The sequence below is a fragment of the Falco cherrug genome, chromosome 4 (genome assembly GCF_023634085.1).
Source record: "Falco cherrug isolate bFalChe1 chromosome 4, bFalChe1.pri, whole genome shotgun sequence".
NCBI lineage: Eukaryota > Metazoa > Chordata > Aves > Falconiformes > Falconidae > Falco > Falco cherrug.
In genome coordinates, this window is record NC_073700.1 from 784,384 (window position 1) to 796,890 (window position 12,507).

Below are 12,507 nucleotides of genomic sequence, written 5' to 3' on the forward strand. Positions count from 1 at the left end.
ATCCAAGACGAATCATTCAGGTCTATTAATTGGTGGGTAGAAGCTTTGCTGTGTGTCCATTTTGATGTTACTTCTGTGTTCTGGTGATAGAGGAGATGACTTCTGTAAGAAATGATGAAGACTTGTTGATTGATGGGCAGTTTGGAGATGATCTTATGCTATAGAGAATTTCACTGTGGGAAGGATAAAGGCAGTTACTGGAGTCCTCTCTAACTTATTTTCTCCAGAATGGTTAAATTATTCCATATTTCTCGTACACATTTGTGTTCATATTTTTCAAATAGTACTGCTAAGAAGAACTGTGTACCTAAAAGTGACTTCATAAATAAGATTGTGTTGTATAATGCATTTCTAGCTTAACAAATGTATGATCCATAACTTTGGAAGTAACCTTTGGAATCATGTCAGACTATAAAGTAGTCTCAGACTTCTGGGATTCTGTCATAAACAGTAGCCATTCTTTCTCATTTTGGAGATGATGTGTCCTCTGTCCTCATTAAATAGTTTTAACAAGGCATTATGTGGTGTATTGGGTCTGTTTATTTGGGTTCTTTAATTTTTCCTGACTTTCATCTAGTGTGGTTGCAAAGGCAACTACTCTTGAGATTTGGCTTCTGTTATTTTGAAAGTATCTCTATTGCTATTCACATGCACTATTGACGATTAAAATTGTCAAACAGAAGAGACTTACATAATTTATTGATGACTACAAATTTATCGATGAAGGAATGGTATTTCATGCTGCTGCATTAAAAATGAGGAACATGAGGCAGTGTGTGTGTGTCTTTATGTGAGAACTTATTTTCCAATTGAGAATGATCATCTAGATTCTATCTTCAGCTGATGGGATCAGTTCATATTTGTTCTGTGATTTTTGTTTATGCTTTTTTGACTGAAAAGAAGAGAGCTTTTGCTATCTTTATTAATGGAGTACTCTGAATTCTAAAGAACTGCTTACATATTCATGCAGTAGAGTCCTTATATCAGATTTTCTTTGTGTGACCAGTAGAATCCTTTCATAAGTGGACAGTTTGCATCTATAAAGTAACAGATTTGTTAGAATAACATAATGTATTCAGGCTTACAAGAAGTAAAAGTCATTATTCTTGGCCATATTTATAAATCTATTGTATCAGCAACTGGAAAAAAAAAGTACTCTATTTTCATGATACCTTCCCTTTAGCTTTCATTCCAAGCGTACTTTTTATTGTTACATAATAGAAAGGTATTTGATGACCAAAGAACTAATATTTGAATCAAATCCATTTTCTTTACTGGTGGCATCCTTTATTCCGTAGTTCTCATATGGTACATAATTGTTACAGGGAGCCAGCTGTTTGCCCATTCAAACCCTCTAATGCAGTGTTAACATGCTGTAATGCTTTTTCAGGTGAAGTGTTAGTTGTTGGACTTGCGTGAGTGAGGCCAGTCAGTCGTTAATCTTGCTACAATTCCTACGCTTCTGTCTACAAACCAACTTTTTGTCTACAACCACTAATACTCATGTGTCCCACAACTGGTGTCTCTGTGTCATGATAACCTTGATATGTTCAGAGACGTGGAAAATGGTCTGGAAATTTGATTTAATATTATGTATGTGTTGTTTTTTTTTTTAAAAAAAAACCACAACAGTGTGTCTAGGATTACTCTCATAAATGAGTATCTTGCTACTGTATTAACATTTATCTGTTTTTCAGTGTTTTCAATAGTATTCTTCACCCAGGATTTTTAAAATCCTGTGGGTTTGAGACATACTTGAATTTTCTAGTGTTTTTGTTGGTCTGAATCGAAAGGTCATGTTATTTCAATATAGGACTATTTTGCAAAACAACTTGAAAATAAAAGGTGTTTGTACCTTCTTGTTCTGGTAAAATTGCCTAATTAGGAAAACAAAAAATTCTTTATTTAAAGGATAGTGCTATCTAAAGTCGTGCAGGGGCCGAGAGAAGCCCCTAGAGGTTTGGCTGGCCTGCCAGTGTGGCGCTTGGCAGTTGTCCGTGTGCCTGCACTTTGGGAGAAGCATCGAGTGGTTTTTCTTTGGTTGAAATTCATGTTTGTTTTCTTCATGGGTGAAGAAAGAATCCAGAATGCTGACAAGCTTGGTGTTTTTCTTGGATTATGTTGTCTGTGTTACTGCAGTCTGGAGGCAATTGTCATGTTTCTGCTGTCTCTGATGTAAACAAGAATGTAAAACCTCACTTAACTAGTGACTTCTGCTGGGCCCTACCAACTGAGAACAGTTTGGGTTTGTTGGTGGAGTCCCTAATTTTTTTCCTCTTTAATTAAACACTCTGAGTCTCACTGTGGAAGACAAACATTTGATGCGGTTTGATTCTCTTCAGGTTCTTATTCAGGTTCTCCCTCAGACCGGTCTCATCCGTGTGGGTGTTCGCCTGGCATATGTAGTTTGTTCTTTCTTGCCCTTTCCCTGTATGAAATCAGTGTATACGGTTGAAACCGTGTTTTATTTTGGTAGGAGTTTTTTTTCTATGCTTTTCTCATTATTTCTGGGAAACTAAAGGTTCAAGGAACGTACTTTGTGGTAGATGGTGCAGGTGGCAGTCCTACTTCCCAGGGCATCCTTCCTCTGGACTTCAGAGTTTGTGGTTAACTCCTTTAAGTTCTGCACAGGGAGGCTTTAGTCGACATAAAAAGCTATTCAGGGAGGAGCTGAAATGGAGCTCCACCACACGGGAACATCTCAGCCGTAGCCAGAGTGTTTACATCTACAGGGGAGTGTTTGCTGAAATGGGAAGAAAGGCCGGTGCCCACTGGAGATCACTACCTTGGCTTGGGGAGCTCCCCTTGGAGTGCTGTAGTGTGTAGGTGTACGCTGTGTCTGAGCACGTATTGGCTTAAAGTACTTGAATGATTCAATTAAATCTGTGCCCGAGTGAGTTCTTAAATGCTGATGAGCAGGCATCATGGGACTGGGGGGAGAGGGACCTTGGTTGCGATTCATCCTTTATTTTGACATGTCATATTTCAGGTAACTCCCTTGTCCATGTTCCTATTACACTTTGATAGATATACCTATCATTACACACTTCGTTAATTCTTTAAAATTTGTTTTTAAAATTGAGTTTCATTTAGTAATGTGTTTGGTTGTATTCTTATTTTCCCTGGTTAATGAAAACTAAAGATACCTAGAAAAATATTTGAGGTATGTCATGTTAGTTAGTGCCTGTGAAAAATACAGGTTCTATATATCTACTTAAATATAACGCATGATAATACAGTATTTTTGCAGTGTATTAATTGCATGGATGGTACTTGAAATAGTGGCAGCTTGGAAGGCAGTAACTTCTGCAGCTGGCGTCCTGTTACGGGATCTGCGGTCTCGACTGCCTTGTTCCATGGATGGGTTGTGTAGTAGAGCAAGAACTGCGACAAAGCAATCTTTGTATGTAATACGAATCAGAGGTTGGTGATTACAAGCCTCGCTTAATTCAAAAACTCTTTTGAAAAGCCTTGCTTTTATGTTGCTGCTGAGCTTAATTTCTGATAAGGGCAGAATTAAAGATATCTGATGAGGAAAAGTTGGCTGACAGGTTTTCTGGGCAGCTATGTCATAGCTATTTTTATGTGAGGAGTGAGCTTTAAGTGCTATGCTTAGAAGAAAAATTCACACAAAGATTCAACCCTCATGTGTGTGTCTCTTTTTCCCCACCCTCTAGTGATATGCAGCTTCCGAGGAGCTGTACCGCAAGGCTTGGTCCTGGAACTAGGTGAAACTGTTCAGATCCTAGAGAAATGTGAAGGTAAGTGTGGTGTCCAAGAAGGAGACCCCTTTTCTGTATAAGAATATACAAATATCTTAACCTAGCAGATTTTAATAAGCTGTTTGGAAATCATGATGCATCAAATCAAAGCATTGGAATAAAACCTAATCTGACCCACTTTCTGTAGGAAGGGCTGAGTGCTGTTGGCACTAATCCAGTCTGATAGGGGGTCAGTGTGTTTAAGTTAACCATCTGTCCAGAAAATCTTGAACCCTGACCTGATTGTTGTATTGTAATTGGGTCTTACAGTGAATTTTCATCATGTAAAGCATGTAATAGTATCTTTTTTACTATATTTTCTCAGTTACTGTTACGTGTTTCAATTAAGTATATCAGTGTTTTTATTATTTAGGAACATCTGAATGCATGAAAAATATTACTTATAAAATAGATTAGCAAATCAGTTGGGAGCAATGCTGGGAAAAATGTAAAGAATATGGGTGTAGGGGGGATTACATTGCATGTATCTTCATGTGTGTTTTTGTACCTAAAGGAAAACGCCATTGTAAATGTTACAGCTCTAGTTCTTTCTTATGTGGCTGGAGATGGCTGTGTGTGAATAGATTGAATGTCCTAATCCTCCCCTTTATTCACATGAACAGTGTGATTGCAGTTGTTGTATTTAAAAGGAGAATTATTTTTATCCTAATGTTGAAGCAAGTGTCGTAAAACATGCCTATTGAGAAGCAGGTTGACAAGATACATTATAAGAACGTGTTTCACTATAGCGTGAGGTAGAATAATGTAGCCTTAATCCTGAAGTGTTAAAACAAATTCAGAACCCAGATCCACAAATCTGAATTCCAAATTAACATTCCACAGAGTTTTAGTTTTGTCTTTGTGTTTGTTCAGTTTACATTCATTTTTCATCTCCAGTGTTAATGCTGCTACGCAAACCTTCTGCGTGCTTGTCAGAAGACTGCTTTTCTTCTTTCTGGCTGAGAGCTGTTTTTTGCTCTTGATGCTTTTTCTTATACTTGGGTGTTTTGTTTGTTTACCTGCTGACTTAACTCCGTAAGAAAGTGACCTCCTGCATGCTTATTTTTCTAGGATAGTAGCAGCTTCTTCACCTACACTTGAAAATTTTTTCCATTGAATGAGACTTTTGCAGTGCTGTAGTGTTGCTTGGTCCATAAGGATGCATGCTGTAAACAGTTAAACCTGCAGGTGATAATGGTTTTAAAAAACCCACATGTGGTGTAAGAGGCTAAGCTTTACTCAAGCACTGAGTGTGGATTATAGTCATTCTACCAGGTCTTGTGAATTAGTACCTGGTGTAAGCTCAGAAAAAATTTACTACTTTGCATAGGCTAGTGTAACTCCAGGGTGTAATGGACAGCAGTCATGGTGTTTTCAAACTGTTTCTGATAATCATGGGAACTTTAAAAACTCTGGGAAATAAAAAACACAGTCTCAAAGGAGAAGTTGCTTGCAGAAACTGCCAGTAGTTTTGAGGATGATTCCTCAAAGACAATTCATGCCAGTCTTCAAATTGCTGGGAAAGGAGGCCCCACACAAAGTGGTGAAAGGAGGTGTTTGTACAGAGGAGTTTTTTTGTTTTGTGAGGGTTTGTTTTTCTTAAGCCCTCTATCCTGTCTTTCTGATTGGGATGCCTTTACCTTACACTTTACATATATAAAAAGTTACATTGATTTTGATAATAACATCTGGAAATCCACAGTGTGCAACTCGCTGAATATTCAGATGGTCTGTGCTGCAGCTCTTTGCATGTGTGAATTATGCAAAAAAGCATACTAAATGTGCAAAGTAGGTTCTTAAAAAAGTAGTCTTCGTTGAAGCATTCTTGTCTAAGTGGCTGTTTAACACAGTCCTTGGATTACCTTGCAAATTTAGGATAAAACATACCTCATTTTCTACTTCTGCATTATTTGCTGGGGATTTGTTTGACCAGACAAACTGGATAAATTAATGTTAACCCGTTCAAAGAAGGGTCAGGACTGTGGGAGTCAACAGAAGATTTATTGCTCTTTCAGCTTTGCTTCTTAGAATAGTTTGTGCATAATTCTCTACAGTAGGGACTGTGCTGTCTGGGTTAAAAGGATTCACATAACACAAACCTTCTAGTGGTGTGAAGAGTGATTTCTGGAGACTTGCTGAAGAATTCAAGGCTGATGAAAATTCAAATACTAGCTATGCTTCTGAATGTGCTCATTTTTAATCATAATGATTTACTGAATAACTGATATTATTACAAAAAAGCACTTGGTCTTTTGTAGTGACTGATGTAAAAAGCAGTCACTTTTATTTAGGGTGATTGAATTAGAGTAGGGTATTTTCTACATCAAGTTCTCGGGTACCTCTACAGCTCATTTTTATTTATATTTTCCGAGTAAAGGAACAGATATATATATATACACACACACACAGATGTATATGTACACGTTTTTGTCTTTTTAACGCTAATAAGCACGAATACCAATTAATAACATATTTTTTAAAAGTTTTTTATTGTGGTTGTCTATGCATTTCATTTTAAATAAAATGCAATGAAATAGTTGTCTTTATTACTATGGATCTTGTTTATGTGCTTGAAATTGGAACTTCTGAATTTCAGTCAGTTTGTGTGCCTGCCACTCTGCCTGCTTCCATACCAGGCTACAAACGTCTAAACCACTGTTTTCTGACTGTCTAAACCTGACAAACACTCCCCGCCCCGTTCAGTCTCACAAGGTTCAAGCCCATGGGCTAAGTGTCTGCCTTTCTTCTAAGTTACCATAAGCTCCTTCCATGTTTTCATCAAATGTGCTGTCTCTGAAGCATGTGATGTTACTAGGGGTGGTTTTATACTTACTGCTTGTACAAAGGGCCCTGAGATCCCTGACTGGTCACACTCAAAGATTAGAAATAATCAAGATGCCAGTTGTATGTATGCTTGGCTTTCACAGCTTTCCTTTCTCTTTGTTCCCCTCTCTGAGCCCTTCCACTTAAAATCTTGTCACTGAGAGAGAATTGAAACAGCAAGCAGTGCTCTCTGCTTTGCATGCCATGCATTGAGGAGGTGAAAGGGTATGGCTATAGTATGCCACCTGTAAATGCTGAGAGAATTTTCTTTTGTCAAGTGACAAGGCATGAGCATACTCATAGTTTGAAATACACACATGGACTGTGTGTTCTAAAGAACACCCTATTTTTCAAGTCATACGTCTGTTGTCCTGCCACTGCCGGTAGCTGTAACTAGTGGCATTCAGAGTAAATTCAAAATGTCTGTTTTACCCATGTATTTTAATCGCTAGGGAGCAGTTTTCTTTAGATTAAAAAAGTTACAACTTCAGTGTGTTTAATTATTACCTTGAGATTCTTATATATTCACTGAAGAAAAGAAACCTTACCGATATCTGAAGCACCAGTTGAAAGAATACTGTCTTACCCATGCACGTTAGTGATAGTGTTCTTAAGCCTTGCATATAATATAGTTAAAGTTTCCCTCTGTTATTCCAGCAGTGACAGCGTGGTCAAATGAAAGCTTTCCAGTATTTGGGACACTTAAGCAGCAGATATAGTCGCAATTAGGGATTTTTTCTTAATTTTTTGAAGAATTCAGTGTGCTTGAGCAATGATATCTTTGCCCTACAGATGAGTGAGGAATCGCACCTCAGAGTGTCACTGCGGTGGGAGCTGTGCAGGTTTCCTTCCACCTGGAGCCGGGAGCTGACTCACTCCCCGTAACGTGGGTTTACCCTGAGAAAGATGTCTCCAGTGAGACAGCCCTTTTCCTCTTTGCTTTTTTCCCTTTTCATCCCTTTTCCTCCTTGCCTTTTGTGGAGTGTGCCAGTGAAACTGGAGCCTCTTGGACCCACACAGCTGCTGCGGAAGGTCTTGCCTGGCTATTGAAACTGGTCTTTTGGAGCACAGGAGCGGCTTCTTGATGGTCCTCTATTTGGCTAAAGCCAAGATAAAACACATTCTATCTCTTCTGCTTTTGTTGTGGCAACACTGACTGCATTATTAGCATATTCCTGTGGCTCTGCTGGCAGGAGCCGGCTCCCTGACATGGTGTTGGCAGGCTGGCTTGGGTATTCATCTGCTGCTTGTCCTGTCCTGGCACTGCTCAGAGCATCAAGCCCAGAACAGAGTGGTCTTGGCATTGACTTGTTTCGGCATCAAGAAGCTTTTGCTAAGCACTATTACTGCCCCTCTCCTGGGTCACTTTGAGCACTTCAGCTCTGCGCAGCAGCTTATATGCAGATTAAAAGGCAAAAGCAATTGCTTATTGGCTAGATATGCAAAAGATAGCTTTCCTCCACATCCAAGGGTTTCTCACATTACTGCAAAGTATACTTATTTTTGTAAGGCAAAGGAAGTTTGAGTCCCTGTAGAGGATTCTACAAGCAGTGCTTTCTTTAAGAGCAGAGTTTAGCTTTAGGAGTTGCCATAAATACTTACAGAGTTTATTTTCAGAATTGTGTTTGTGAAGAGATTATATGCAGAATTTTTCCTACAGTCTGCAGCTGATGCTACTTTATTTAACCTGGATATTTGAGCTTTATTTTTCTAAAATCAGATCAATACCTTTCAATTAGGACTCTTTTGTTTTGCTGCTACTGAGTGCTCAAAATGGGCTGGCTTTTTCCATGTGGCAGACCTCTCATTGATTAAGTGGAAATCTGAAAAACGTTACAAGGTGGCATTTAGAAAAATCCTGGTTTTGTTCAAGACATTTTCACTTGAAGATCAAAAAACATTGGTAGGTCTTCTAATTGCTCAGATTAAGAGATTGAGATGTGCGTGCTTGTCCCAGAGCTCCTTTGGCAATTTAACCAGGATTGCACTAGCGTTGAGACTTGTGAGTGTGGTACATCTTTGGAAAAGACAGTTTTTCAGTCTATCTAAGAATATGCAGGTTTCTGTCATAAGCTTCCAAGTTTCTCACACTGTGAATTTCCACATGTACAGGTGTACTACTACATATGCAGGTGACAGATATATTACTTACCTATGCATTTTTTTTTGATATGTGGTCTTGATATATACATTCACAGTCCATTTTTATGTCCTGCCTCTTCAGAGGCCTTGTTGAATTCTGGGCTTCAGAGGAGCTAAGCAGGAAGCCTAATATCCCGTGTAGCTGAGAAAGCCCTAGAAACAAAGGGGAGGACAGGGCTGCGTTCCTGCCTACACTGCAAAGTAATTTCGCTTTTGTTACTGGCCTGCAAGTAACCTGCGGTGTGACTATATGCATAGCCAGTCCATTATGAAGAAAAGGTTATGAGCAAGTGGTGGTCTTAATGGTCAGGGGGAGCAGGCATAATGGGGTGCTCTTCCTTCTGGTTTTCTCCAGTTTTGCTACTGTGGAAGTAATTCTTCTTGAAGCTCTCGGAGGGATTATTTGCTGTGTGGGGTACACAGAGGGCAAGAGCTGTAGATCAGCCTACTCTTCACTTTTCTTAGCTTGTATCAAGTATCATTAGACAGTATTGAAAAAAAGTGGCTGTGAAGGATTGTGTTTTTTCCTGAGTTCTGTGTTTCACCTGAGAAGCGTGAGGTTTAACGTCTGTGGGAGGTTTAGCTGGAGCAGATCACTGTGCGGTGTGGCTGTACGGCCTCAGGTGGTCTGCTTGGTTTGTCTACTACGCTGTGCAGTAGAGTCCATGTAAAAGCAAAGTTGGAGTAGGGCTTTAAGATACAGTGACTTGTCCAGAACATACTTGGAATGGATGAGATTCCTTCAATTTTCTGCTACAGTACTTGGATTAAACCTTTGTCTTGGGCATACTGAGAATGTAAAGTATGACGTATTCAGAATCAGTTAGGTTAGGAAAGTGTACGTAATTCCTGCATGGACAGTGTCTGTTTTACTGAGGAGGCATTATGGCTATCATATTTTCAGTTTCTTTAAAACGAACAAACAAAAAGCTTTGCACCTTCATTCATCATCTGTGGCTTTGTCGTGACACTTACCCAGAAGTAGACATGGATGGATCCCCCCGGCTGCGTTCACCGCCAGCCTCTCACAGACTGCCAGACCTAGCAGTGCTTTCTCCAGCTGGTGGTGTGCTGTGGGGTAGCCGTAGGCTTGTCCTATACTCACTGCCTGGGTGATCAAAGAAAAAAGGGGAAAAAATAAAAAAAGTAATTTGCTTGCGGTGTCGTTTGTATCATTGGAGGTATTTTTGCCTGTTCTAGAATGTCTTCATCGTTTTATCTCCTTTGACTATGGTACAATATTTGAAATCCATCAGCCATGTTTAGTGTTCTCCTCCCTATCCTGAATAGGACATTATTTAGAACGGTGCTTCTAATGGGTTTATTTTTGGGTTTTTTTGGTTTTGGGTTTTGTTTTTTGGGTTTTTTTTGTTTGTTTGTTTAATAGCAAAATACATTATATGGTGTGGAATATCCTTTTGGCTGTTTCAGGTCAGTGGTCCTAGCTGTGTTCCTTCCGAACTTCTTGCCTACTGTTAGCCTGCTTGCTGTAGGGGCTGCGCAGGGCAGTGATGTACCAAGGCTGTTCAGCAATAGCCAAAACATGGATCTCTTACCAGCAGTGTTGTAGCCACGAATCCAAAACACAGGGCCAGACAGGTTGCTGTGAGGAGAGTTAACTCCATCCCGGCCAGACCCAGCACGGTGATAGTTTTTTTTGAAAAATAGAATTATGTGTCTTCCTTTCCCTAGGTTGTCCGCTAGGTCAAGCAGTTTGAGAATGTTCTAAGCTGTCAGAAGGGGCTGTGTTGCATGCATGAAGCACAGTCTTTCTCTGCAGAGGTGTTAGGTGTTGCAGCTCTGGTCTTACACCTTAACTTCATCTGTCCTCAAATTCGTATTAGTTACTGATAATTACTAGACAGTTAATCTGTTCAAATAGCAGATACTTGGGATTGTTGTTTCATGTTAACTTAGCAACAAAATTCTTGTCACTTCATAGTTTTTCTGCTCCATGTTTTTCTGCTTCTTAGTTTTAAATCCCATCTTTTTCACCATTTCCTTGAAGTCAATACCCTTTAAAGGCAATGTGTTACTAGAAAATGAATGCCATAATTCTAAAGTACTAACAATTATTTGTAGTACAGTAATGCCTAAAAAGTTAGTCAATGTTGCAGCCTAGCCGTATAGTGCATGTTGTGATCACAATTAGCTGAGCAGCTGCCTGGATTTGATGACTGCCACGATTAAATCCTCCAAAATAAGTGTTCTTTAAAATATATTAGATCAAAATTAAACTCTTTAAGACTAATTCCAGAATGCAGGTTTAGTTCATTTTAGTGAATAATATAATGCAGATGCAATTTTCTAAAAGTACTTTTTAAAAAAGCATTGTACCTTTTCTCATAGCTTTTACTTTGTGATACAGAATGAGTTTTTAGTAATGTTCACTGTAAGCAAATAAGGAATTACATTTTACAATTCAGTGCTTTCAGGTTCTGGTGAGCTCTTCTTTCTATTTTATCTTGCTTGCATAGAGTTGGAGGAAACATAAAACGGAGAGAGAAAGCCGATTCTAAAAATATTATGCCACACTGAAAAATAAAAAAAAAAAAGGAAGGAAAAGTAAGATCTGGAGAGCACAAGCTGCAAGATTAAAGGGAAATATACTGGTTTCCAAATGTATAAAAGTACTTAAAGGGAAGTCATAAAAATGTTTCCCATATTTTCCAAAAAAACCCACCCCGGATGCAAATAGCAGCAAAGGAAGTTCAGGTCCTAAAGTATATGTATGTTGTCTGAGCCACTGAAATAGGTTGCCCCGGGAGGATTTGCCATCTCCACTTGACATCAATATTCTAGATTTTCAGGTACTGTACCAAGCTGTTACTGTTACATGCAATTTTCTTGGCTGATGTTGATCCGTGGAAGAAACTTCTAAAAAGCTGTCTGTGCATCACCACCACTTTCAAACTGCTATGTGTGGAGTAGCAGAAATGTACTGTTTCCTTTGAATCCTGTGCAGAAATACCTTGGAATCTAGGTTTTGCAGAAGATCTGTGGATCATTTTCCACAGACTGGAAGTGCTGTGTTATTCAGTCCTGATAATAAGTTACTGAACGCTGCTAAAAGCAGACTAAACATCTGTGAGAAATTTAGAGGCATTGCTTGGCTGAGCTAGATGATTTCTCAAGGGTTCTTCCGACCCTCTTGTTTACAACTCTGTGAACACATACCTTTCTAAGCTTTGAAGATTTATGCTGGGATTAAGAACAGGAAACTCAGAACTAAGGTAGTTTTTTAGAAATGTTTCATTCCCTACCCTGCACATCTAAATCATGAGTAAGACACTTGCTTTATTAGGTTTTGTTCTTTTACAGTTCTATTCATAAACTTAGATAAAACACTTTTCCCCATATTTACCCAGAAGCTTGCCATTCTGTTTGTCTTAAAGCTTAAAATGTATGTTCATGTCTAAGGTACAGAGTCTACAAATGTAAAAGTTAGCAGCATGCTGCATTTAATTTTGGTAACAATGAATCACAGGATAAAAGCATTTGGTTTTTTTGTGACCTTAAAACTATGTAACATCTCTTACTCAAAAGCAGGTGTTGCAGGCACAGTTGTGTGGGGTTTTAGAAACTACTCATTTTAAGGATCTGTGTGTTGTTTGTGCATATATTGATATGATTGCCATGAAGTTTGATCAACTAAGAAATAAATTGAAAACATTTTTTTTGTTTTAAGTATAAGTATTAAGTCATGGGGAACTACATCTTTGTGCTATGTCCTATTTTAATGAGAAATTTGTGTAATAAGGAACATAGTATGGAAAAAAAA

The 12,507-nt window shown here is 38.7% G+C and overlaps 1 protein-coding gene across 13 annotated transcripts in view; it reads left to right on the forward strand.

The window, feature by feature from the left end:
• The window catches only part of DOCK3 (dedicator of cytokinesis 3), a 225,395-nt gene that overhangs the window by 16,494 nt on the left and 196,394 nt on the right, over positions 1 to 12,507 (forward strand). For all 13 annotated transcript variants that reach the window (XM_055709450.1, XM_055709457.1, XM_055709451.1 and 10 more), the window contains exon 2: positions 3,678 to 3,761. In XM_055709450.1, the coding sequence (XP_055565425.1) occupies positions 3,678 to 3,761 (84 nt within the window). The remainder of the gene's footprint in view (positions 1 to 3,677; positions 3,762 to 12,507) is intronic.